This window comes from Tiliqua scincoides, chromosome 1 (assembly GCF_035046505.1).
Source record: "Tiliqua scincoides isolate rTilSci1 chromosome 1, rTilSci1.hap2, whole genome shotgun sequence".
Taxonomy (NCBI): domain Eukaryota; kingdom Metazoa; phylum Chordata; class Lepidosauria; order Squamata; family Scincidae; genus Tiliqua; species Tiliqua scincoides.
In genome coordinates, this window is record NC_089821.1 from 281190512 (window position 1) to 281218433 (window position 27922).

The 27922-nt window shown below is 46.2% G+C and overlaps 1 protein-coding gene across 6 annotated transcripts; it reads left to right on the forward strand.

The window, feature by feature from the left end:
• The first annotated feature begins 98 nt into the window (after positions 1–98).
• On the forward strand, positions 99–26913 carry LOC136650277 (uncharacterized). Of its 6 annotated transcripts, none has more exons than XM_066626748.1 (6): positions 115–414; positions 10849–11766; positions 14413–14561; positions 14797–14842; positions 16216–16308; positions 24427–26913. In XM_066626748.1, the coding sequence occupies exons 3-6, from the start codon at positions 14510–14512 to the stop codon at positions 26666–26668; spliced, it is 2433 nt and encodes an 810-aa protein (XP_066482845.1). In that variant the 5' UTR covers positions 115–414; positions 10849–11766; positions 14413–14509; the 3' UTR covers positions 26669–26913. The 6 variants fall into 6 exon arrangements, with proteins under 6 accessions (XP_066482842.1, XP_066482846.1, XP_066482845.1 ...); XM_066626747.1 differs by having other exon boundaries at positions 11721–11766; XM_066626745.1 differs by lacking the exon at positions 14413–14561 and having other exon boundaries at positions 99–172; positions 11721–11766.
• The last annotated feature ends 1009 nt before the right edge of the window (positions 26914–27922 follow it).

The window sequence follows — 27922 nt, forward strand, 5'->3', positions numbered from 1 at the left end:
ACATCCCGGAAGTGATGTTCTCCGCTTGCCTCCTATAGGTGGGAAAAGGCCATCAGATTCGTCTCGTGGGAACTTCCGGTTGTAATCGATAGAGTTGGCGTGGGACGGAGCGATGCCAGCGGCGCCCTTCGCTGTGCACCGGAAGTTCGGACTCTATGGCGCGCGTCGTGAGGTAGCGGTTGCTGGGGTGGATCGCTCTGCTTTTCTCGCCCCCCCCCCGCGGACCTGTGGCCGAAGGGGGGGTCTCTCAGAGCCTCCATCTGAAGTGCTGGGGGGCTCTGGGAGGCTGGAGGCGAAGAAAGAAAGAAAGAAAGAAGAGCCGGGCGGCTGCTGGCAGCTCGGTGTCGGTGCTGGAGCAGACCCCCAGGGAGGGTGGCTGGCTCGGCGGCAGTGCTGGTCCGGCTGACAGAACAGGTGGGCGGATAAGAAGGGGGCATGACTGAGACACGCAGAAGCGTGCAGGGGGTGGAGAGAGACGCTTCTTTGCCTCTCGCACCACCCCAGCACCAGGGGCCAGCCACTCACAGTGAGTGTCTTTGGAACTGCTTGCCACAAGATATGGTGATTGATAGAGTGGGTGGGGGATGTTCTTTTCCCTCTCGCACGACACCAGAACCAGGGGATATCTGCTAAAATTGAGTGTTGGGAGAGTTAGGACAGACAAAAGAAAATATTTCTTTACCCAGTGTGTAATTAGTCTGTGGAACTCCCTGCCACAGGATGTGGTAATGGCGTCTGTCCCCGATGCCTTTCAAATGGGGTTAGACAGATTTCTGGAGGAAAAAGTCCATCACAGATTACAAGCCATGATGGGTATGTGCAACCTCCTGGTTTTAAAAATAGGCTACCTCAGAAAGCCAGGTGCAAGGGAGGGCAGCAGAATGCAGGTCACTTGTTGTCTTGTGTGCTCCCTGAGGCATCTGGTGGGCCACTGTGAGATACAGGAAGCTGGACGAGATGGGCCTATGGCCTGATCCAGTGGGGCTGTTCTTACGTTCTAACTGTGATCACCTGCCTCAGGCTCCCTCAGAGGCAGCTCCTCCCATTTCTGTTTCTTGGGTACAGTGCCCTTGCCTGAGACCCTAGACAGCCAAAGCCCTTCAAGCTTCAGTCCATCAACCAGTGATCAGATTCCATGGAAGGGCCACTTTGTGGCAGGCTGCCTGCCTTCCCTGCATGGGAAGATGTCCAGGAGAAGGGCTTACCCAGTGGCAAGAGGATACAGGTCTCTTGTCTTCAGTGCTCCCTTAGGCAGCTGGTACAGGGTGTCCAACAGAATGTAGGATGTGACAAAATAACACTTGTATATTCATTTTATGTGGTTAGAAACAATATGTTACTTATTATTAAATTTAAAGCTATATAATTTAATCTATATATAATATACTCTATATAATTTAAGAGGGCATTGGACAAATTTCTGGAGGAATAGTCCAACAGGTTACAAGCCGTGATGGGTATGTGCAACCTCCTGGTTTTAGAAGTAGGCCATCTCAAAATGCCAGTTGTTGGGGAAGGCACCAGGATTCAGGTTGTGTCTTGTTGTCTTGTGCGCTCCTGGAGGGCCCACTCCTATCCAATTTTTCAGTGCCAGTGCTGCTGTGCCAATGGGGTATGCACTGCTTCCTGTGTAGGGGAGGCAGTTACAGAGGCCTCTTCAAGGTACGGGAACATTTGTTTCCTTACCTACGGGTTGCATTGCATCTGCACCAGTGCTAGAAAGTTGGATAGGATTGGGCTCTAAAGCATTTGGTGGGCCACCAAGATGCAGGAAGCCTTGTGTTCTTAATTTGTTAATCATAATTTATTAATTACAAAAAGGCTATGCAGTGTCTGCAGGGGCCTGCTCACAGGGAAAAGGAGAACATTTAAGTTCTTTTCCAGGACACAGCGCTAACGAAAGAGGACATGTCCTGGAAAAAGAGGATGGCTGGTCACTCTGATCTGGTAGGCCACTATGAGAGACAGGAAGTTGAACTAGATGGGACCTTGGCCAGATCCAGCAGGGCTCTTCTGATGTTCTTATTATTTCTTTTGGATGAGAGCATAGGAGGGTTAAAGGACTTTTAAAATATTTGCTTCATTTGTAATGATACAAGTGGCAGCAAATCCGCCAACCCCCAAGTCTGAAGCCCTATAACCCCAGGCGCTGCTCACTCTTGTGTCATGCAAACTGCCAACACCTACAGTAACTCTCTTCTCTCAGCTCATGGACTTTGTAGGGCACAGGCTCACACAAGGACCCTGTGGTAGTTTTATGGTTGCCTAGCCCCAGAACACATGATGCTGATCCAATTATTCTTCTGCTGCCACCAGTCCCTGGCTTTGCAGGGCCTTGCTCACCACAAGGCCTTGAGAGATTTAGAACACTACCTTCTGGTAACCTTGTGCCCTACCAAAACTTAGGGCAAGATCAAAGCAGAGACAAAGTAACTCTTCCAGCATCTAAAGGACACTTTGGTATCAGTCTTGTGGTCAAATAATTCCACAGTGTGATTCAGCAGTGTTCCAACTCAGAACTTTGGCTCCAGCATCCCACACTGAATGTCTGGGAGCTGGCTCCTATACACACTGTGGCAGTGTTTCTCAAATTGGTGGGTCAGGACCCACTAGGTGGATCACAAACCGATTTCTGGTGGGTCCCCATTCATTCCGATATTTTATTTTGAACATGTTAGATCAGTGGTTCTCACACATTTAACATTGGGACCCACTTTTTAGAAAAAGAATCTTGTTGGGACCCACCATAAGTGATATCATGACCAGAAGTGACATCATCAAGCAGGGAAATTTTTAACAATCCTAGGCTGCAATCCTACCTAGACCTATCCAGGAGTAAGTCCTATTTACTATCATTGTTAAAAGCATATACATAGTAGTCTGTTAAAAGTACAGGCCTGTAACATTTCCCCAAATGCAATCAGATGCTATGGTAGCATCAAGTCTAATATATTAAAAATCAAATATTGAAATGAATGGGGACCCACCTGAAATTGGCTCATGACCCACCTAGTGGGTCCCGACCCACAGTTTGAGAAACTCTATTAGACTTGATGCTACCATGGGATGTGACTGCCTTTAGAGAAATGTGACACATCTGTACTTTGAATAGGCTACTATGTATATTTTTTTAACAATGCAAGTAAATGGGACTTATTCTTGGGTAAGTGTAGGTAGGATTGCAGCCTAGAATTGTTAAAAATTTTCCTGCTTGATGATATCTCTTCCAGTCATGACCTCACTTCTGGTGGGTCCTGACAGATTATCTTTCTAAAAAGTGGGTCCCAGTGCTAAACGTTTGAGAACCACTGCACTATGGGATTGCTTAGCTCCTCCTCCTTTTAGCATTTGGGAGGGAATTTCAAAACCTAATGGCAGTTGGTAATTCCTGAGAGTCACAGCAAACCTAAAACTAGAATATAAACCATCAGGGACTTCTTACATATAGACTAGAGACAAAGCCACCGTACGACTCTGTATTTTCTTGTGCAGCTTGTACCCTTTGGGGTCAAATCTGTCCCTATGGGTCTGTCATGAGCAGAGGTGAAAACCCGTTTTTTTGGGATTGACCCCTGGCTCCTGAGACCAGCACCGGATTTTTGGCAGCAGCATGGCCATCTATCCAAGGAGGCTGTTCTTGCTGCCCACTGGTTGCTGCTAAGGCAGTGAGAGATGAAAAGTGACCCCCTCCCCCCAAGGCAGCGATGGGGAACAAAAACACAGCTGGCTAAGAGGACCCTGCCCCAACCACTTGCATGCTTTCAACCACTTTGGCAGTCATCAATGGGACAGGTGGGATTTTTCTGGGACTCTGGATTGCCTCCAAAGGGACAACGCCAAGAAATGTGGAGATTTGTGAAAGGCCAGGAAAATACCTGTTTTCTTTTCCAAATCTTATTTTTCCAGGTGGAAAATTGAAAAGTGTGACGTGAAATGAGTTATTTCTCTCTTAGAATAATGAATGCTTTGTAAAACAGGATGTTGTAATCTGGTATAATCTTAATGTATAAGATTCAAATCCAAAGTGCTTTTCTGCACCAGAGAAGTTCGTACAGCCTTCTTGCTTGTGGAGTGTTGGGTGCCATCCTATGCTGATGTTTCAACCTGGAGTTTGAGAGAAATGATACCAGAAGTCATGATCCTGAACCTGATGCTCTCCTTGTTTAGGATCCATGAGCAACATGCTCATCCCAGATCTCCAAAAGCTTGGGTTGCTTTTTCCCTACTTGTATTTGTGGAATGTAGAAGAAAAAGGGCCCAGAAATTGCAAAAGGCCTGCTGTGGGTTGCAAAACTTCACTGGAGAAATGTGAAGATTTGTGCAGAGCCTGCCACCTTCTGGTTCCTGAGGCCCAGTGAGATACAGTACTTTTGTTTTTAGAAAGTTGGAAACATTCAGGGGCACTTCTTGCTTGTGGACTGTGCAGTCAGTCGCTCCACTGTCACTTCCTGGTGTGTATTATTGATTGTTGTCTGTTTTCTTTTTGTATACTATCTTGAAGCCCAAATAAAAATTAGCTTTTGCTGATATGATGATGGAGCTTCTCTCCTATTTTCCTTACTGGCAAAATACCTTTCCTTTAAGGCAAGGCCAAAGGGAAAAGCCAAACTTATGCTTAACAGGCCAGAAGGAAATACAGTAAAATGTCATGATGTTTTGTTCAAATGTATGTATGATGCCAAGATGTATCAATGCTGAACCAAATGTTCTGTTACGTAAGGAGGAGATGTATGTTTAAAGAGTCCAGCATACCCAAAGTAAGCCAAAATGTATGTTTGCTCAGAAGCAGCCTTCTGTTTGGTTGCTCAAGCAGGCCCAGAAAAGCAACTTTGCTCTCTCTTTCTCTCTGAGAGGGTCTGTTTGTGCAACAGGCCAATGTAAGCCACTTATGTTTTATGTTTACTCATGTTTACTTATCCTGAAACTAATCATTTATGCAAAAGTTTATTAATGTAATGTTATGAGTAAATTAGTTAGGCTTATATGTTCCCATAAGACAAACTTGCAAGGATTCATTTCTGCCCTCTCCTCAGTTTGAAACAGTTTGAGACAGTTTAAAGTAGGCCAAAGGTACAGCTAGCCATAAATAAGCCCAATTAAAGTGTTATTTGACAGCCAGCAAATGTTCTTTTGAAGGAATTAGAGAGGACCTCAGCTAAAGGAATATCCAGTTTTAAGGAATGTCCAGGCAAACTGCCAAAGGAACTGATATGTCAAAATGAGTGGCTAATTAGCAAAAGTTGTATTTTGTACATTTTTAATAGGCTTTTCTTTCTAAAAAGGATGCAATAGGAAAAGCTAAGTTGAATGTTAGAATGTGATTCAACAAGTTTTCCCTTTTTAGCCAAATAAAGTTCACAGTTATGCTTAGAACATATCAAATGCTAGAAGCCTGAGTGTTTAAGCATTTCACAAATAAACAAAGGCAAATTTAGGGGGAAGCTCAGAAAACTTCAGAGAGTGGAAGCTGGTCAGGCAGTCCTGAAGGGTGTTGCTCTTGGCAGCCTGCCAGAATGATGAGTTCAGAATATCCAGCTGTCAGGAAGTTAATTGGATTGATAAATGGAGCCAGGCTGAACAGAGAATACACCCCCAAAAGCTTGAAAGTCAAGCTGGACAAAAGGAAACAAAAGACATAATTAAACCAGGAAAATAGCTTTAATAATTATTGAAGCTATTCTTTAAAGTATAGTTGATACAAGTATGGTAGTTTAAGTGAATTTTAATAGGTTAATTGTAAGAATAAAAGTTAGTTGGAGTACATTCCAATTCTGTAAGATTCAAAGTCTTGTTTGATGTTTTAACTGAAACATAACTCATAAGGAGATTTGAAAATAATGAGAAGTCAAAGATGCACCTGGCCAGGAAATGAGATAATTAAAGAACTTATCTCTTAGCACCACGATGTGTAAAATAAAGAGACATAACTTAAATCATTTTAAGAAAGTCTGAGCTAAGCAGCCATTAATCTTGTCTAACAAGACTGGACTAATGAGGACACTTGTAAATCAAGTTCAGCTAACTAATTTGAGTCCCTAAGATAAAAGAAACACCTGCATAATAACAAAATAATGAGGTAATAAATTGTCTATGAAGTTGTCTAATTGGCCAGCATTCTTGAAAGTCCACTGGTCAGCAAAACATTAATGAAGCCTCTAAAAGCTGACAGAAAAAGTTAAGTTTAATTAAAATAAATAGGAAAAGAGTTCTAAAAAGGGAAATCTTTATTTAAAAGTTAGTTTCCCTGTACAGAATAAATATATGTTTACTACTATACCTTACTAACATCTCCTAAAGTACACATATAAGAGAAAACTTAGTTTAAACAATGCTGGCATACAGCCCTAAGAAGCCTGGTACTAAGAATGTTAAAGAGATGAAGTCAAGGTCAGGCCAATAGAAGAATAAGCAGAGATAGGCAAAGACAGTAATAATTGGGTGAACAGTGCCGCCTCTGGACATGTTTAATGCAAATTTCTATTTTTCTTATTGGTCAGTTAAACCTAGCCAACCAGATGTCTGTAAAATGAGCTAACTCTGATGTCATAATTTCTAGCAAATGAGAGTGTGAGATTTTGAAACAAAGAGGCCAAAATACTATTTAAACAATGGACACCTATTGAAAGGTTGCTATTCTCTGGAGGCACTGAGAGTTACCACAGCACTCTGTGTCTCCCATTTTGAACCACCAAGAGAAGCCCATTGCTGGCAATGAATAAAGCTTGAAGATAACCACAATTCTAAGTCTGCTGAGATTGTTCTTGAACCCTGATTCGCCGTGCAACACCTTAGGGTGCAGCAGCTTACAGCTTCACCTGGGTTTATTCTTTGAATAAAATGAAAGCATTTATACTTCTGAGTACTATAAATATAGCACACGTGACAATTTTAAATTGTCTGCAATCCTATACACCGGTGGTACTCAAACTCACAAGTTTGTGAAAAGCTTTCCCCACCCATTTAAGGAGGGAAAGGGGAAATCTGCAGGGTTGCATTGCTAAGTGGGGGCAAAGAGGGGTGTTTGTACTTACCGAAGGCTTGGGCAAGCAGCAGGAGGTGTGGGGAGTCCAGCGCAGAACTCCACAGGTCTCCCTGGGGTTTAGAATGTTCAAAAAAAGCAAGCACAAACCACTTCTGTTTTTCCCCCCACTTTTTTCCCCCATGGCTTCAAAATTTCTGGAAATGTTACATCTCTAGCAGCACTGAAGCTTTGAAATGGCATAAGGAAACTTGGTCCCCTGGCCCTGGCATCTTCCCATTGATAGGAAAGATTGGATTCTTGCTGGGGATGGGTAATGAGACCATATGGACTTGGAAGGACTCCTTAGCCCCTTTAGGCTTGGGTGAGAGCTTGGCATTGCAGTGAGATTGCTAAACTTCTCCCGTATTTATCCCCTCCCAACTGTTTAACAGGCTGAGCCCTGATGGGGAGGCATTTGCTTAATAAGGGGGATTACCCTTCTCTATTCCTCCATTCTGATACTGGGGGAGGGGCTCCTGTGATGGATTATTTACATGTTTTGTTTCTCCTGTGTTGGGGGAGTTTCATTTGAGGAGGTTGGGGTTGGCTGCTTTGAGATTATGTACCTTTCTGGGGGCACAGAAAATGGAGGAGGGTTCTAAGTGCTTGCACAGATAGGGTGATGAGCTATGGGAGGTGTGGTAATGGAGCATGGATATACCATTAGAGCAGAAATAGGATTGGTCATTTGAGGTATGCATCTCTAGTAGGGTGTGGGCACGGTGAGGAGGAGTCAATGTATGCCATAGCTGCCTCTTCTATTCAGACAACAGGCATGCCTCCAATGCAAAAAAAAAAAAAAAAAAAAATCCTGTACCAATGACCTGGCATAGATAGAACCAAGCCTGTAGGGAACAATGGGGAAAGGGAAAACCCCAGAAAATATCTTCAGCATTCCCCTGCCCCTCCCACATCTCCACAATGAAGCATAAGATACAGGCTGTGTTTGCCAGCCAATCTTAGCACTCCACTTCCAGGCAAAGAGGTACCTTTAAAAGTAGGCTCCCCTTATACTGAGCTGGGGAAGAGCTAACCTTTTTACCCCAGCACAGCGTCTTTTCTGATGGCTATTGCTTGTGTCTGTTCTGCATCTCTTTTTGTAAGCTCTTTGGGAACAGGAAAGCAATTCATTTTGCTATGTCAACTGCTTTCTGAACTACTTTTTATCAAAAAATGGTATATAAATATTCTTAATAGAGAAGCAACTGCCAGATGAGAAGACAGGTGGCATGGGGCTATACCTCTCTGGTATTTCTAAGGAGAACTTTGGCAATGTGAATAGTGGCAAAAGGGCACCTGGTGCATAAAGGGAATATTGCCCCAACAACCATGTGTCCTTCAGAATAGGGTGGCAAGTTACTGTGTTAAATATTGTCCTCTCATCATTCTTATTGCAGGTATTTTGCCCAGGGCAACTTGGCACACAGAAAAAATGGCCCTAGGGAGGTATGGAAGATAGCTTAGTGACCTGCTCTGACCAGTTTGCAAGACATTTTGGAAACAAAGTCACACCCATCCATCACCACTTGCACATCTCATTGACAGTTTCTGAAGATGTACCCACAGCAGCAGCTTGTCCTGTTGTTTCCTTGTACGGCCTGAGTAGATGAACAAGATTTGGGGGGGGGGGGTCTGAGGTCATCCTTGTGCCTGTTCTACCTAAGCCCATTGTGATTGATACAAGATGCCTAGTGAGGAAGCACCGCTGTCCAAGTGGGTGGGAGGGCAGTTAAGTCCATCCATTGGAGAGGGAAAGACACTATTCTGCCTGGAATTGCAGTAGTCTGCTTGCTCCTAAAGATGCCCTCAGTTGATTGCATTTTCATGTATAGTTACTGGTTAGTCTCTAACCTCCTATTTTTGGGCAAGGTATTCAAGCAGCGATTGGTGACTTGACTACAAGAATTCCTGAATGTGATTGATGATCCAGGCCCATTTCAGTCTGGCTTCTGGGTGGTCCTTGGCACAGCAGCTGCTTTGGTTGCCTGAAGCTGCAATTCTGTACTGTATACATTTTCCTGAGAATACGCCCCACTGAATACAATGGGGCTTCTGAGTAGACATACTGTGCTGTTTGTCAGGGACCCACTCCCTGGACAGGTGGAGCAAACTATTACTTGAGATCCAGCATCTCTAATTTTTGAGTGGAAGTATTATCTCCACCTGGGCCTCTGCTGGAGGCCAGAAGCTGCTCTTTGGATTGGCAGATGAAGCAGTGAGGAATCTGCCCCTTGAGAAGGGGCAGTTGAGAAGGAAAATGAATACAATCTGTTCTGCTGCTTGCTGGAGATCACAGAGGGTCCTGGGCCAAGCAAGATGTGCTGTAAAAGACATTTGTGATGCAAGCATGACCTCAGGTGATGAAGTCCTGAGATTTCCCAGCCTGGAGGCTGTCATAGCAGCAGCTGATATGGCCCCAGAACCATGCTGACAATTCTGCTGCGTGCCATCCCAAACATCTGCGAATTTCTGCTATTCCTGGTACTTCTTCTTCTCTGGTTTATCATTCAGAAGACTAAAGGAATCTGGGTAAGAGGCAGGCTTTGTATCTGGACCAGGCTAGGTTCGGGACAAAACGCACTGGATAGAAGAGGTGAGCTGATCACAGATTTTGCTCACTGCTCAAGATCACACAGTCTTGGTATGTGAGTGATCAAATGGCAAAACTTTAGATTGTACCAGCCACTTTGGAGTAGGAGCTACAACTATTTCTATAATCCTTCCTAATAATTTACTCATTTAATAATAAACAAATCTAGCAAGAAATCCAACCTGGAAGAAAAGGGATCATCATCATACCTGCAGGTGCCGGCTATACTTGCATACTGTTCCTTAGTTAATTGACCTACCTTTGCTTTTTGTACATCCTCCTGCTTCTCAGTTTTTCAGAAAGCTCTTTTTGCAGCCTCTCTCATTTCCTAAGACCAGGGGTGTCAAACTTGATTCATACAGAGGGCCAAAGTTAGCATTCATGGTGCCTGCTGAGGGCCAGAAATGACATCACTAAGCAGATAGTGGCCAGCAATAAGCACTTTGTTCTCACATAGAAACCCATTAGCTGCAAATGACAGAAGAGAAAATGTGCAAATCTTGTTCATATTTTCAAGATATGAGAGAGCCCAATTATGAAGCTGGCAGAGCCCAATTATAAAAGGAGGCTAGATAAATTGCTTCTGGGGGCTGCATTCGGCCCATGGGCCTTATGTTTGACACCCATGCCTTAGAGACATTTCCCTTCTTTTCTAGCCATGGGAACCGTTTGTGAGGGTGCTTTCATCTCACTTCAAAAAAAAAAAAAAGTCCATCCCCTTTGAATTTTCTCCTGTAACAATTCTAGCCATAGAATACAACTTGCATGTTTTCTGAGTCTATTAAAATCAGCATTCCTGAAATCCAAAATGTGCACCTCACTATCCATAACTTTCCTTCCCTTCAATATCAAGAATTCCAAGATGCAAATGGTCACTTTCACCTGTGGTCCCTGCCACTTTTACTTCCTCAAACAATTCTTCCTTGTTGGTAAGGATTAAGTCCAGGATAGCGTGTCCATCTTCACAGGGGTTGTCCACATGGTTGTGAATCTTCAGAATGAGGAAGTTCTCCACAACAAGAATTTATTGGACTTCCCACTCTCTGAGCCAAGTGAGACTCCCAGCAGATGTCAGAATCATTGAAGCCCCCCATTACCATTATGGCTTGCCTCACAGAAAAATTGGCAGTCTGTTTTAGGGAAGTATCATCTGTGACTCCAGCTTGGCCAGATCATGTATAGTAAACTCCCATGATGGTTATAGCTGTTATTCCTCTCTCTTTCTATTCTTTCCCAGGCATCAAACTCCAGGATTTCCATGCATGCATTCTTGACGTATAAAGCAACTCCTCCTCCCTTTCTGTCAGATCTGCTCCTTCTGAACAAGTCATACCCTTTACAGCTGTATATTCCACTCATGGGTCTCATCCCACCAAGTTTCCCTGAGTCCTATCAAATTATATTGGCTATCCCATATTAGGATTTCGTCCTTTTTGTTTCCCAAACTCTGTGCATTAGTATACAGGCATTGGAGACCACAGGTAATTCCTCCTAGCTTCGCTGGTGCAGTTCCTTGCTGCGGATGTGTTTGCACATGTATGTGGTGCCAGATGCATGCCAGGAGAGTGTGACCCAGGCCAGTCTTGTGGTATTTGAATTGGGCTGATTATGGCAAGTAACTTCATATCCCACAGGTCTAACGGAAGGCCAAAACAGGTTTGGCCTGCCAGAGCAATAACATACACAGCCTCTAGAGTCTGCTTGTGGGAGTGATTGAATACATATTACACTGTAATATTGATTCCGCCTTCCCAATACTGTATTATAATCCCCCAAACAAAAGTTTTCTGCTGTAACACCTTTATCCTAGCCACCCTCTTTCTCATATGCATGCCTCCGAGTTGCACCATTCACTACTGCGCTTGATCCCTCCACATGTAATAGGTGTCCCCCGTGTGCACGTGCTATACATTTTACAAAGCGAATCCATTAATGGGAGAAAATATGGTAGTGTTTTGGTTATGTGGCCTGAAACTTGGTGACAGGAGGGAATGGGGCTGAAAGCATGGCACCAAAGGCTTCACAGAAGAGGTGCATTTTGAGATATGGAGACTTCTCAAGTGGAACATTTCATTCTCCCAGTTTGTTTGTTTGTTTTCTCTGCAATAGTTTCCATGTCTTGAGAAGCTGAAGCAGCACCCGGCATCATGGATAAGTAAGTAGCCACTTGTGCTTTCATCTCCCTTAATATGTTTTAGGTTGCAGCATTTGCACCACAATCCTAAACATGTTACTCAGAAGGAAGATCTTCTGATTTCAGTAGGTCTTGCTCCTATGTAAGTGTACAAGATTGTACCTTTAATCCAGGGGTCTCCAAACCCCGGCCCGGGGGCCAGATGCGGCCCTGCAGCAAGCCTCTTTCCGGCCCACGGCCAACCTCTTATCCCCTGAAAGCCTCTGGCCCGCTCAACTGAACGTGACCAGAACTGTGCTCTGATTGTGTCTGGATGGTGTTCTGAGGGCTAGAGAGGTTAAATGAATGAGCCCATTCTTTCATTTATTCACTCATCTAAGTTCCATCTCTAATTTATTTATTTAAGTTTTATATTTAAATTTTTTTTCCAGCCCTCCACACCACGTCAGATATTTGATGTGGCCCTCTGGCCAAAAAGTTTGGAGACCCCTGCTAAAAATGCTTAATTGACTGACAGGGTACTGCCAATTAATCAGGCAGCATATTTAAATATAGATATAAATATTGATTTTGTTTTTAGCATACAGGTCATCCCTCGTTATCCACTGGGGTTCCGTTCCAAAACCCCTAGTGGATTAAAAAAAAACCCATGGATTAAAAAAACTGGAAAAATAGATTTAAAGACCCACTTCCAGGTTTCTTGCCCCTCCATTGCTCCTAATGGAATAAGATCATGCCTCAACATCTGCAGGGGTTTGATTCTGGGACTCCCTGCTGATACCATAAAATGTGTTAAATAAAAGCAGTTTAAAAAAATTAAGAAGTGTGTCCCTTTACAACTATGGTTTAAATTATTATTTATTATTATTTTATTAATTTGTACCCCGCCTTTTTGCCCAACGGGCACACAAGGCGGCTAACAAACAATTTAAAAATACAACATGAAAAACAGTTAAAAACAATTTACAATGATTAAAAAGCTAAAAACAAAACAAACCCCGTGGATTTTCATATAAAAAGCAAGAACGCCAGCCAGCCTGTCAACAATTAAAAGCTTTTTGAAATAAAAAGGTCTTCAGTCCACGCCGAAACATTAGCAACGAGGGAGCAGTTCTCAGTTCTAAGGGGAGGGTATTCCACAGTTCAGGGGCCACCACTGAGAAGGCCCTCTTCCTGGCCGCCACCCCTCTCACATCTCTTAGTGGCGGCACAGTCAAAAGGGCCCCCCCAGAAGATCTAAGAGCACGGGCCGGATTGTAGGGAAGGAGGCGGTCCCTCAAATACCCCGGACCCGAGCCGTAAAGGGCTTTAAGTCAAAACTAGCACCTTGAATTGGGCCCGGAACAGAACCGGCAACCTGTGTAGCCGCCGGAGCAACGGCTTGACAGAGTGAAACCGACGTGCCCCGGCAACCACACGAGCAGCCACGTTCTGTACTAGTTGTAATTTCCGGACCGTCTTCAAAGGCAGCCCCACATAGAGCGCATTGCAATAATCTAATCTAGATGTCACTAGGGCATGGGTTACTGTGGCCAGGTCCGCGCAGCTCAGGTACGGTCGCAGCTGGCGAATCAGCTGAAGCTGAGCAAAGGCTCCCCTGGCCACCACCGCCACCTGGGACTCCAGGAGCAGCTGTGGATCCAGGAGAACCCCCAAGCTGTGGACCTGCTCCTTCAGAGGGAGTGCAACCCCATTCAGAGCAGGATGATAGTCCAGCACCCGAGCTGTGGATTTCCGAACCAAGAGCACCTCTGTTTTATCCGGATTTAATTTCAGCTTGTTTGCCCACATCCAGTCCCTAACCGCCTCCAGACAGCGATCCAGGACCCCAACCACCTCCACAGAATCAGGGGGAAAGGAGAGATAAAGCTGGGTGTCATCAGCGTACTGGTGGCAACACTCTCCAAACCCCCGGATGACCTCTCCCAGCGGCTTCATGTAGATGTTAAAAAGCATGGGGGATAAGATGGAACCCTGTGGCACCCCAAACCTCAGAGGTCGGGGTGCTGAACAGGCATCCCCCAGCACCACCTTCTGGGATCTGTCAGCCAGGAAGGAGCGGAACCACTTCAAAACAGTGCCTCCAAGCCCCAACCCGGCCAGCCGGCCCAGAAGGACACCATGGTCGATGGTGTCGAATGCCGCCGAGAGGTCCAGCAGGACTAACAGGGTTGCACTCCCCCTGTCCATCCCCCGGCGGAGGTCATCCACCAAGGTGACCAAGGCAGTCTCCGTCCCGAACCCCAGCCTGAAGCCAGATTGGAATGGGTCCAGATAATCCATTTCCTCCAGTACCCTCTGAAGCTGGGATAAAAAACAGCTTTCCTTAGAGCCAAAAACTATGCCTGTCTACCCATTAACTATAATGAGGCTTACAGCCCAATCCTATGCATGTCTATGCAGAAGTAAGTCCCATTAGAGTCAATGGGGCTTACTCCCAGGAAAGTGTGGATAGGATTGGGCTATCAGTCTCTGGTAAGTGTGGATAGGATTGCAGCCTTACTGTTGTAGAGAGGCAGGCAGCAATTAGAAATGCAAAGGACCCCCTGCCTTTGCCTGACAGCTGAGGAATGGAATAATCGCTTGTGTGACTGTCTCTCTACAACAGTAGGAAAAGCAGTTTTTTAAACTGTGATTTTAAAGGGATGCATTTTTCCCCTCCTCCAGGGATCAGCACATTTGCAGTGGCCATTCGTGTTGAGTCAAATCTGTGTATAAAAAATCCGTGTATAACAAGGTTGGACCTGTATTTTAAAAACTGTAGATGGTTGGCATCATCTTTGAAGAGGAGCCCCTTCCTTTTTCCTACATGGGAGGTAATGCCTCTTTTGTAACATGTGTTTTAGCAAGGAAGTTGTCTTTGTGGTTCAGAACTGTTCTTTTTCCCCATGTGGAAATCAATGGAATTGACTAGCTGGCTAAAACTTATTATATTAATCCTACAGTATTTCTTTGATGGGCTGATGCCTTTGCCTTTTTATCTTGTTTACAGCAACATGAATGTTGCACCAACACTTCAAGCAACTCATATGTTTTTCTTGTCATTTGCAGCACTCTTGGAAGAAGCACAGGAGATCGACACAGAAACAGAGAACGGGTGAGTGGCCGCCATTCCCCGGGGCTACCTTGAAGTGGGCCAGTCTTCTCTTTCTGCTGGAAAAAAAGTGACCCTCTGTGTTCTGGAAAGGCAGAGACAAACCACATCATGTGCATTGAGGAGGCTGGCTTGATCTTGGAGCACTTGTAGTTCTTCTCTTTTCTAATACCCTGTAACAAAGAACTACAGCAGTGTTAGACTAGCAGCAAAACAACCAAGGATCTTCTAACATGAAAGCTTATGCAGAAATAAATGTGTGAGCCTTTAAGGTGTCATAAGCTTCTCTCTGTTACTTTCTTGCAACCTTGTCACACCCCCGGCCCCCTATCATTTAAGCCAAAGGGTTGTAATTGACACAGAGCGCCATGTTGTGCCAACGCATAGAGGCAAACTGAGCTGTGGCAAGGAGAGTGTTTGCATAGCCCTGACTGATGCACCAGCTGCAGACCATCATGCATGCACTGGTTGCCTTCACGTTGGGAGAATCACATTGTAGCCTCAGTGGGTTTGCCCTTAAAATGTATCCAGAAATACTACTGCTGCTGCTGAAAGTGGCTTCCAGATTACTACTGGGAGTGTGGTTTTTGGAGCATATTACTCTGGTATTTTACAATCTGCACTGGTGTTTCTAGGCAAAATACCAGCTCAAGGATTGGCTACTCAAAATCCATTACAATAGACTTCTTCTCTAGAACAAAAATCTCTCAAAAGGTGCAAAACCAATGAGCTGGCCAGAGATGTAAGGCTGCAATCCTACCCAAACTTTCCTGAGAGTAAGACACATTGAACACAATGGGTTTTACTTCTGAGTAGACATGCATAGGATTGTGCTTGAAGAGCTCCTGTTCGACTGTGATCTGAAGCATAGTATTCTGGGGAAGGACTGCATGATTATCTTCTCACAATGGTGCCCCAGTCACAGAGAATGTCAGACAGTTGCTGTATGAGGCTCCTCTGGGGGCCCAGTAATAAAGCCCCTTGGTGCCCCCAGAAAGAATCTAACAACAGAGGGAGGGAAGAGGAAAATTCAACATAAGAAAATCATATTGGAATAAATAATTTTTCTCATAGAGAGGAGTCAAATGCTTTTTCTACTGTTTTAGGTGTGTAGCCTGCCATAGCCAAAAGGGCTCAGGGAAGGTAGTAGCAATAGTTGATAGAGGGAGGAAGGGTGTATATTTGAAGTGCTTGTAGTAACACACTCATACCCGCTGGATCTGTGTGTGAAGTTAAAGCAAAGCTGTTCTGAACAGTCAAAAGAGGAGGAGAAGCAGTAGGGAAAGCTGATATGGGGGAACTGACTGTAGACACGTAGTCCAGCTGTGCAAACTCAGCCCCCTAACATGCCACATCCTCACTTCCATGTTCTGTAGGTTGTTCAAGGACCAGAAAATGATGTATACTCTGCAGACTTTGGACAAGAGCATCCACTACCTTGCCTGGCAAATGAAACACATCAATGGCTCGTAAGGCACTCCTAGAACACAGAGCAGATCTGAGACAGGAAAGGGACATGCAGAATCCCCCCCCCCCCCCGCAGCCTGGGCCGAGGCCTTTCGAATGATGAAAGAAATACCCAAAATAGGCAGTGGGGTTGGGAAGAGTTGCTGACGGAGGGATGTTTTGCAGTGGTGTCATTAAGGATTGCATCACCCAATGTGGGAGGCCAGCCCCTCACCTCCATGATGGACCTCCTCCCATGCAGTGGGCAGGACAACGCCCTGAGCAGTGGGTGTGGTGATGCACCATCACCCCCCTCTGATGGTTTTTTGGTTATAACTTTTGATAGAATAGAAATATTTTAATGCAGTTTCTTTCATTGCATTTTGCATGAAATTACGTATTGAATTATATATAACATGATGGTATTATGCGAAAATACCAAGATTAAAAATTTTTTGACCGGTAGTGGTGTCACCCACACTCCCTTAGCAACACCACTGGTGTTTTGTATGTAGCCACTTTAGTAAGCCTGTTGGAAAAAAAGGGTGGGGTACAACACAGGTTACACATAAGGTTTGGCCCCAGATTCCAACATACATCATTCAGTTAACACAGAAAAAACACAATAATCATCAATAGAAAGGTTCGCATAGTTATCAATATAAAAAATTGATTTTTACGAAACACTAAATTTTATCTAACTAAATTTATCTACCCAATCATAAAAAAACTTCCAATATTTTCTTACTCTATCTAAATCTCTCTCTTTCATTCTTTCTGTTAAAACCTCCATTTCTGCTACTTCATAGATTTTATCTATTAAATCTTCTTTAGTTGGCACATCTATAGATTTCCATTTTTGCGCAAACAATATTCTTGCCGCTGTAACAATATGTACAATAAGGTGTTTCTTAGATTGGTCTTTAATTTCTGATGTCACATTTAGGAGGAATATTTCTGGTTTGAATGGTAATACACAATGCAATATCTCTTGCAACACTTTATGTATCATTTTCCAATATCTCTTTGCTTTTTCACATGTCCACCACGTATGATAAAAAGTTCCTTCTAGCTCATTACATTTCCAACACTTATTTGATAACCCAGAGTACATTTTTGCTAACTTCTCTGGTGTTAAATACCATCTATAAAACATTTTATATAAATTCTCTTTAAAAGACAAGTTAAACCTATTTCCTTTCCTGTATCTGTAATGAATAAATAAAATATATTAAAAAAAAAAAGGAAAAAAGGGGCGAGGGTGGCCAAAGATCTGGACTAAAGCCATGTCCATGCCAACCAATTTCCATGTGTTTTAGGTGTTGTTCCTCTCTGCCATTCTCCTTCCAGATTTTTGAACACTAAAGCAATACCACACAAAAGAGGTGTTTAGCCTTACCACAGTGTTCCTTTGCACTAGCAGAGATCATTTGGACAAAAGTTTTGTGACATACTAGTTCTGAACTTCCCCTCTTCTCACTTCTTCTCCTCTACATCTGCCAGTGTTTTTATATTTGTATATCTGCCCAACTGGCCTTTTTCCTACATGTGCACATAGCCTGTTTTACTGCACAATCCTATGCATGTCTTCTCAGAGGTAAGGCCCATTGAGTTCAATGGGGCTTACTCCCAGGGAAGTGTGTATAGGATTTCATCCTTAGAGTCTCTTACAGCAGTTACATCTCACACCCATGATCCCTTTTGCCTCTTCTTGCAAAGTTAGCTGTGCATATTTAGTGGGTGCCACATTAATCCTGCTCCCCAAATATAACGAACAAGCCAGTTATCATATGTGGTTATCATAGAAGTGTGACGTTTGTGAAGATCCAGGACATATCTGCTGAATAGGGTGTTGGCCTTGGGATGACCAGGGAGTCCCAGATTCAAATCCCTGCTAAGACAAGAAGTTTATGGGGAAAGTTTGGGCTAAGTGCTACCACCCTGGTGTACTTTACAAGGGTCTTGTAAGGCTGAAATGGAATGAGCCACAATCCTACCAACATGTTACACAAGAGGAATAGGACACAAACTAAGCAGTTTTGCACCAGTAAAGGAAACCATTAACAAATGAAGTGTTCCAAAAGAGTGGCCTTTCTATATTTCTGTTGGCAACCTTCAGTCTTGAAAGACTATAGTATCACGCTCTGAATGGTGGTTCTGGAACAGCGTCTAGTGTGGCTGAAAAGGCCGATTTGGGAGTGACAATCCCTTCCACACCGGGAGCAAGTGCAGTCTGTCCCTGGTCTGTCTCCCTGGCTATGGGCCTTCCTTCTTTGCCTCTTAGCCTCAGACTGTTGGCCAAGTGTCTCTTCAAACTGGGAAAGGCCATGCTGCACAGCCTGCCTCCAAGCGGGTCGCTCAGAGGCCAGGGTTTCCCACCTGTTGAGGTCCACTCCTAAGGCCTTCAGATCCCTCTTGCAGATGTCCTTGTATCGCAGCTGTGGTCTACCTGTAGGGCGCTTTCCTTGCACGAGTTCTCCATAGAGGAGATCCTTTGATATCCGGCCATCATCCATTCTCATAACATGACCGAGCCAACGCAGGCGTCTCTGTTTCAGCAGTGCATACATGCTAGGGATTCCAGCTCGTTCCAGGACTGTGTTGTTTGGAACTTTGTCCTGCCAGGTGATGCCGAGGATGCATCGGAGGCAGCGCATGTGGAAAGCGTTCAGTTTCCTCTCCTGTTGTGAGTGAAGAGTCCATGACTCGCTGCAGTACAGAAGTGTACTCAGGACGCAAGCTCTGTAGACCTGGATCTTGGTATGTTCCGTCAGCTTCTTGTTGGACCAGACTCTCTTGTGAGTCTGGAAAACATGGTAGCTGCTTTACCGATGCGCTTGTTTAGCTCGGTATCAAGAGAAAGAGTGTCAGAGATCGTTGAGCCAAGGTACACGAAGTCATGGACAACCTCCAGTTCATGCGCAGAGATTGTAATGCAGGGAGGTGAGTCCACATCCTGAACCATGACCTGTGTTTTCTTCAGGCTGATTGTCAGTCCAAAATCTTGGCAGGCCTTGCTAAAACGATCCATGAGCTGCTAGAGATCTTTGGCAGAGTGGGTAGTGATAGCTGCGTCGTCAGCAAAGAGGAAGTCACGCAGACATTTCAGCTGGACTTTGGACTTTGCTCTCAGTCTGGAGAGGTTGAAGAGCTTTCCGTCTGATCTGGTCCGGAGATAGATGCCTTCTGTTGCAGTTCCAAAGGCATGCTTCAGCAGGACAGCGAAGAAAATCCCAAACAAGGTTGGCGCAAGAACACAGCCCTGCTTCACTCCGCTTCAGATGTCAAAGGGGTCTGATGTGGAGCCATTGAAGACAACAGTGCCCTTCATGTCCTTGTGGAAAGATCTGATGATGCTGAGGAGCCTGGGTGGACATCCGATCTTGGGGAGAATCTTGAAGAGGCCGTCTCTGCTGACCAGGTCGAAAGCCTTCGTGAGATCTATGAAGGCTATAAAGAGTGGCTGTCGTTGTTCCCTGCATTTCTCTTGCAGTTGTCTAAGGGAGAATACCATATCAGTGGTGGACCTGTTGGCTCGGAATCCACACTGCGATTCTGGATAGACGCTCTCTGCAAGTACCTGGAGTCTCTTTAGTGCAACCTCTTTAGGGCCTTTCTATATAGGATATTTCTTTTTAATGAGAGCTCTTGGGATTTAGGATACTTTGTTTATAGGTTTGTTTACAAAGAGAGGTCAATTGTGCTCTTAAGATTACCACTGATCCTGATTCAAGGGGCAGGATTATATCTCCAGTGTGGGTTTTTGTTTCCAAGGTACTCAGAAGCAATGAGAAATTCTCACAGAGGCCCTTGAGCTGCCCTAAAGCTTAGCATAACTGCAGGGAGGAGATGCCATCTCTCTTGTGAGCAGAAGAAGGTGACATACTTGTCCCTTCAGTCATGCTCTTGGAAGCCACAAGGCTGCTCCCTAGTCTCCTGATGCCTCCACAGGCCCAGCACAATGTCAGAGATGAGCCTCTGCCCATCAGTTACTTTAGGCTGGGAGAGGTGCTGCCAATCTTTGTGCTCACCAGAGCAAATGCTGGCAGGTGGCTTGTGGACACTTACAGCGCAATCCTATCTTCTGCTGGAACAGACAGGCAAGGAGGCCTGCTCTGTATCCGGTGCAAGATTGGAGCCAGAATCAGCTCAGCCGTAAGCAAGGGGAAACTCTTCCCCTTACCCCTGGGTAGCCACCGCAGCCCGAATGGGTCTGCTTGGACCTGCGCCACCTCAGGAGGTGACACAAATCTGAGGTGACACAAGTGTTGCTCGGGGAACGAAGTTGGGATCCAGTATAACTGCCAGGTTTCAGCCCCGCCTCCCGCTCCCCACCTGCCTCCTGGAACACCCTTTGCCCACCCTCCCCTGCCATGGAATGCCTCCCTTGAACTTCCTTTCTGCCCTCCCCAGACCCCTGTGTTGGCTGAGCTCGGCCGACACAGCCTTACCTCTCTACATTGCTGCAGCAGCTGGAAGCAGCCTCCTTGGGCCAGCGTGCATCCCTGCGCCGGCCCAGTCGACACATGAGGAGGTGCAAACATGCTTTGTGGCATGTTTGCAACCCTCCTGGGCCGGTTCAAGGGCCTAACTACTAGTTAGGATTGTGCCCTAAATTACAGATATACACATTGAGCAAACTGGCAGGGAGCACTGCTCTGTAAAGCAGCATCTGCCAAACAGGAGATTTGGGAGATCGAACAGGAGATCGATCGACCAGGAGATCTGCAGGTTCACTCGCCTGCTGGTGGCACCTTCCCTGCAGGTCATAAGAGGAAGTGGCAAATTGTAGGATGGTGGGAAGGACTCATCAGTGGAGGGTATGCTTTGTGTACTCAGAGTTCCAGATTCAATCTTGAAGCAATTAGAGGAACTGAGGTACACAGAGATAAGAAAAATTACCTTTGACATTCCTATTGGCGATTCCTGTTAAAAACAGAGCTGGTTTTCCATTTTAATTTCAAGGCACAGTCTGCAAGGAGATGTAAAGGACTGAGCTATGCCACTCCACACCTACAGAGAATCATGAACAATGTAGCACTTATCCACGTTGCCAGTTCAGACTGTGTCTCACTCTGGTTCATGACCAGGTAGCAGGGTTAGGAAGGATCTGTGATGGAGGCCTGGGAAAGCTGCTGTGAACCAGAGGAGATTATCTTGGGGCTTGATGGTCCTGTGGTCTGACTCAGCACGAGGCGGTTTCCTACTATCATGAAGCCATTTAACTCCTTAGCCAACCTCCTTGGCAGGCTTGCCAAAGTCCTTCTGGAGTTGCACTGTTCTACCTCATCATAACCCATGCAACCTCCTTGAACCTTAGGGTGGTTTTTCTTCTAGGAGCAGCAGTCCTGGAGCGGTCAGCAGGATCAGAGGGCTGTGTTCCTGCAGGGACGACTGAATCAGATCTGGCACCACTGCCAACAATAACTATAGACCAATTACTTACCGCATTCCTTCCTGTGCAGATCTTGTAATCATCACAGAAAGTTCAGGTCATGCTGGGAATTCTCAGCATGTGCTGCATTTTCTGTTTTCTTTAAAGGGTCTGCAGGAAGGAGCCTGGTGAGTGGCCACTTCCCCACACCCTTACATCAGTTCTTCCCCTTTAGTTGAGTGGGTATAGAAGTGGAAGCAGATTGATGCAGCTCAGTCTGCAGTGGGCTGGAAGGAGTGGGGACAGACTCAACTAAGGGCACCCTGAATCTGCTGCTGCCCCAACACCTGTTACAAGCCACATCACCCGCTTCATGACTGGGCTGGCCCTGCCAGGGGATCCAAAGACCTCTACTTCCCCTAACTGTCTACATGTCATTGGATATGGGAATGTGAAAATGTGTCAATGGATTGTGCCTAAGGATGCTGGATGTTCTCTGGTAACCAAAGGATGTTGTGTTAATAGGCAATGAGTTATATTTTTTTGTGTACAAGCATGTAACCTTCAGAACAATACAGAGCCCTTCATCAGACATCTTAGGAAATTATCTGCTTCTCAGGCAAAAGCTGGTGCCCATGTTTTTAATTACTACAATGGAATGAGGACAAAAACCTCCTCTCACTTACTTCAAGGGCATAGAACTGGTCAACAGGCTTTTTTCCCATCCTATAAAGACAACTTAGGCTGCACCTGACACTACCACAGCTGTTTCTAGGGCTTTTTTCAGGATAAACAGCTGGGGCACATGCTTCCTTGCACTTCATCTGCACTACCCACTTTAATGCTAATTTCAACAGTCCTGGCTTTTCTCAAAGAATCCTGGAAGCTGCAGTTTGGTCTAGGAATTTGGTGTATATCTTTCCTGTTCCTGTACATCTAAACTCCCAGTTCTCAGAATTCCAGGAAGAGGGAATGACAACCCTCAGGTAGGTGAATTACCATAGATTGATAGGACACATTTGGACCAGGTGAGCACCCAGTGAGTTTCTCAGCTGGGGCAGGACTTCTGCATTAAGAGGATTAAAATGCTGCAATCCAGCCTCTGCCCTAGTGGGCTGGGCCTGAGCCAAAGTGGCACCCAGATTGTTTCTGGGGTTTGTATGCTCACTTGCCTCACCTTTAACACTCCCAAGTGCTATGAAGCCCAGGAACTGCAGATGTAGAGGAGAAGAGACAGTGGTCCTCTCCTGATTGTTAGAGAGCAGCAGGATCACAGCAGCTACCCCTGCCCCCTCCCTATCCTCTCATTCAATAGGACAGTGGTTCTCAAACGTCTTAGCAACAGGACCCACTTTTTAAAATGACACTCTATCGGGAACCACCTAACATTACAAAACTTTTAAAAAGGTGATCTAGAAAAAAAAAGATATTTTTTATTTATTTACCAATATTTCATTCATTCATTTCTTTATCAAATAACTCAATCAATTTCATGTAATGATGCTTCCTTAATGAAGTCATCCCTCATGAATAGTCTTAAGGCTTAAGGGGCTTAGGGTGCAATCCTGACCCGGGTAAGGCATGCTTGCGCCTCCTCAGGAGGAACCCACATCGGCGCAAGGAGATGCACTGACACACGGAGGCTGAATCCAGCCTCTGTGGTGGCTTCCCCACCAAGTGTTGGCCCAGCTGGGCCAACGCAAGAGGAAAAGGTAGGCGTGGGGGAGGAGGCGGGAGGGAGGCGTTCCTGGGCGGGCAAAGGGCGGGCAGTGGGTGGCCCCGGGGGCAGGCGGGCAGGGGGAGCTTGCAGGGACTGGGGTGCACTCACCAGTCCCTGCAGCAGCCGTCCCTGGATGCGGGGAGCCCTGTGCAAACCTCTGCAGGGCTCCCCAGGTCAGCAGCAGTGAAAGTGGAGTGATTGTGCTCCACTTCTGGTTTTGCGGAGGCAGAGTGGGATTGCTCACTTTCACTGCTGCTGACCTGGGGAGCCCTGCAGAGGTTTGCACAGGGCTCCCTGCACCCAGGGACAGCTGCTGCAGGGACTGGTGAGTGCACCCCAGTCCCTGTAAGCCCCCTTGAGTGGTACAATCCTAGGGGTCGCGTTGCTGCCTTCCCCCCGCCCCTGCTGCCTCCTCCCCCCAGCCCCCACAGGGACTTACTGCAGGTTTGAAACTCTGGGAGAGTTTGAAAACCGCAGCCATAAGGGATGGAAAATTGAGCCATGGAAGCTGAGATTCCCAGGTGGCTGAATTCTGTGTCTGGTTCTGTGCTTTTCTGCTCTCCTACAGTACAGGGGTCTCCAAACATTTCATTACGAGGGCCACATTGTATATTTTACACATTTTTGAGGGTAAAAAAAAAAATCAGTTTTATAAATGAATGAAATTTAAATGAATGAATAAGTTTTACTTGGATCTTTTTTTGTAATTGGCATGATTTGATTCAGAACAAAAGAGAAATGTGACAAAGAAATAATATTGTGCTTAAACTGAGAAAAAATGTATGACTAAAAATATCAAACATTAGCAAATGCTCTGACAAAAAAAAAAACAAGTTGTTGGGGCAAAATAAAATCTTGTGGAGGGCCAGATGTTGCCCCTGGGCCATAGTTTGGAGACCCCTGCTATAGTATTATGACAGACACACAGCCCTGAATGTACTTGGGAGCAGAATACTGGGCTATGGAGACAACTGGATTTGTCTGATGTTGAAGAACTGCTCTGATACATCTCTTTTGTCTTTTTGCCTTCCTCCACCTGCTGTCCAGGATCCCACATTCTGCATCCAGCAGTTCTGCGGAGTCTACCACCTCCATTCAAAGTTGGACCCGTACATCAACAAGAGATACTCCCTTTAGCCAATCCGAAACACCTCCCTCCCCAGCACCAGCTTCTCAGAAAGGAGATTATCAGAAGTGGCATCTGTCTCTGGTCAGATCGCCTGGGGCAGGGTTCCAGCAGAGCCACCAAGAGTCCATTGCTCATCACAAGGTGGACTTCAGCATGTGCCAGAAGCAGCTGCAGGAGAAAGGGAGGGGACCTGCACCCCAGCCCCAGCCCCTGGTCAGACTGATCCCCACTTCTCTTTCCTTGGGCCCAGCAAACAAAGGCACCAGTGCTCACAAGCAGAGTAACACTAAGAGGCTCCATTTTATGGACTACAAGGAACAGGAGCTGCTAGACTGGCACATTCAAAGGAAACATCAGTCAAAGGAAGTAGCACCATTGCCCTTGGCCTCTGGAGTCATCACTGGCAGAGAAATCAGGGCACTGACCGGTACTGTGGGGCCCCCCTTAGGTGGAAATTTTCCCAGGGGGGGTCAGCAGCCTCCTCTATGTCTGATGTCACGCAGTCACACTCCCCCTCAAGTCATCATACAGGGCTGCCACACACCACCCAAGCCCCTCACACCACCCAAGCCCCATGCTGTGCGAAGCCCAGGACCCATTGCCTGGCCCCCTCTGCCTGCCCCTGAAGACCTGATGCCTCCACCCATGCTGGTCTGCAAGACTGAAAGCCGCAGCAGTATCCGGAGTCTCACTGAAAGCAAGATGGCTGGTGGGGTCCCCAAAGAGGACCTGACAAAACTGCTCAGCCTCTTAGGGCCAAGCAAGAGTCCCATCCTAAGAGAGACTGGGAGGCCTGGGACCCCCAAAGAGAAAGAGAAAGATGGCCACAACAGCAGCAGGAGACCAAATACCCCCAAGGAAGGTCACTGCAGTGTGGAAAGAGCCAACAGCCCCAAGGTCAAGCAAGAGGATGTCGAGAACAGCACAATGATGGACCGGAAGATGCGCAAGCTTTGCTGGGCTGATGTCAAGCCTGAAGCTCAGAAAGCAGTTAGAGTCTGGGAACAACCTGCTGCTTCCTGCCCAAAGTTCTTAGACCCCTTGTTCATGTGCCAGAACCAGCTTGAGATGCCCTGCATTGCTGCAGCACGAGTGGAGTTGCAGCACCAGGAGAACCAGCCGTTTGCAAACCCACTCTGCCGTGGGACTTTCAAGCCCCAGTGCTTGGCCCATACCATTGTGGAGTCCCTGGACATGAAGCAAGCCATGCAGGACCTGCATGTGAGCTTGGCCAAGGGGCTGGAGAAAGGGTACAGACAGCCAAGTGTGGAGTACCCAATTTGCCTGCTGTGTGGCTGCTGCACCCCATATTGTCCCCACCCCCGCCCACAACACAGCCCTTGTCTCCTTGTCTACCCACGACTGTGTGTGCAGGATGGTGAGGTGCACATGACCCTGGGCTTTCTCCTGAAGATCAGGAGGTCCGAAGCTGATGAATGGGGCCTGGTGCAAGGGGCAGATACATCAAAGGCACAATGGGGCAAGGAACGCCGCCGTTCGAAAAAAGAGAGGAGCAGGAGCAGGAGCAGGAGCAGGAGCAGGCAGAGACGGGGACATGGCCGTGCAGGCAGACATCACTCCAGAGGCCCAGATAAGGCTAGACAGCATGCCCTGGAAGGAGCTGATCTGAGAAGTCGAGGGACTGTCCAGAAGGGCTTTGAAAGCACTGCAGCACCCACCCCCCCACAGCCATATAAAAGGCACCGTCATCGACCCCATAGGAAGCAGGCACCACTGGCAGTAGAAGAGGAAGAAGAGCTCACTCCCAAGAGGCACCCCTCTATTCTGAAACACCTGCTGTTGTGCATCAAAAAAGTCTGGGCCAGGATGAGAGGAAGAAGAGATAAGACCCCCTTGAAGCGAGGTTCAGTTACTTTCTCCAGCAAGCCATGGAATCGCCCACCTTCCCCAGAGGTGGAAGAGGAAGAGGTTCTTTCTGTTGTACCAGCTGCCCCTGAGGGGCCAAAGAGAGGGGGCATTTTGCTCAACAGGAAAGACTCTCTTCTGGTCTTGACTCCTGAGAACTCCCGAAAACAGCGGACTCCAAATGTTCAACATGAAACTGCCCACTCCAAAAAAGGATCCCGAAGGAGCAGGAGCCGCCGAAGAGCAGCCCATCGTTTCACAGAGCCTGAGCCTTCTAAAAAGTTTAAAAAGTAAACTTCTCCTGGGGCATCAAAGACACCATCTAAGCGTCCTTCCCAGAGCAGTTATGAAGCAAGAGCCACTCCAACATCTGTAGAGGTGCCATGTACTGAAGACTTTACTGGAATGCATGGCCTGCTTGCTTTTGGGCTGCTGCAGAAAAGGGTGTCCCATTGCTCCCTGACACTCACCTCCACGGTGGACACAGCAGGTCTGTGTTGCCTCATTCCCAGGCTGCAAATAAATTGGCTGGAATTTTACATCTCTTTGTCATTAGTCCTGTGTGCTTCCATCTAGGTTCAGCTCATTCATGCTTCCCCTGGGAGCCTGGGTTGCTGGTGGAATCAAATACGGGCCTGTGACATCATTTGTCTCCCTTGACACCCACTTTTCCTCCACCTCATTCTGGAAGGTTCAGGGGCTTCAGAATGTTAACTTAAGGAAAAGGATGAGTCACAGCTAGGCGGCTAGCTATGCTGGGTGGAGCATAGGAGGAATGGGGAACTTATGGTTTAAGGACATGGAAACCAAGGTAGTGGTGGAGCAGGAAAGATTGGAAGCCTGGAATAGGCAGTGGGTGGGTGGAGTCAGGGTAAACTGCTCTGAGGGAGTAGAAGATATATTTTTAAAATTTATATCTGAGTGCCCAGCTGTGACTTCCAGTTAATACACAAAATTCCCCATAAAACACTGGTGTTTTATTCTGTATGCACTATGAGGTGTGATAGGTCAGCCAAGGCCATTTCCATCCAAAAGACAGATTGAAATGACTAGAGATAATCTGTTTCAGATTAGATTTTTTGATTAGATAATCTGATTCAGATTATTCAGCAACTCTTGGAGCCGGGATGCCAATATGTTCTTGAGGGAGATTAGAGAGTGGGTCCATAGTTATACAGCATGGTGGGCTCAAGGGAGGGTTTCTTCTGGAGAGGGTGGACAGCTCCCATTCTAAGGGAGAATAGTACCACACCCTCTCCAGAAGATGCATTAATCGCCTTTCCCACACACTCAACCAGTCATCTTCCCCACACAACTCTCATCAGCCATGGCAAGCATGGGTCAAGCAGGCACATGGATGGCCAAGTCATGCACAGAATAAACAACTTGAAAAGAATCCATAGCAACTGGTCTGGCAGATTGACAGGGGCACATCTCCAGATACTATCAAAACAGAGTCCAGTTTGTGGGAGATACAAGCAATTTTAATAAAGGAAGCACCTTGGAAGTTGGCCGCAGCAGACCACTGAGGTGTCTTCCTCACCTTTT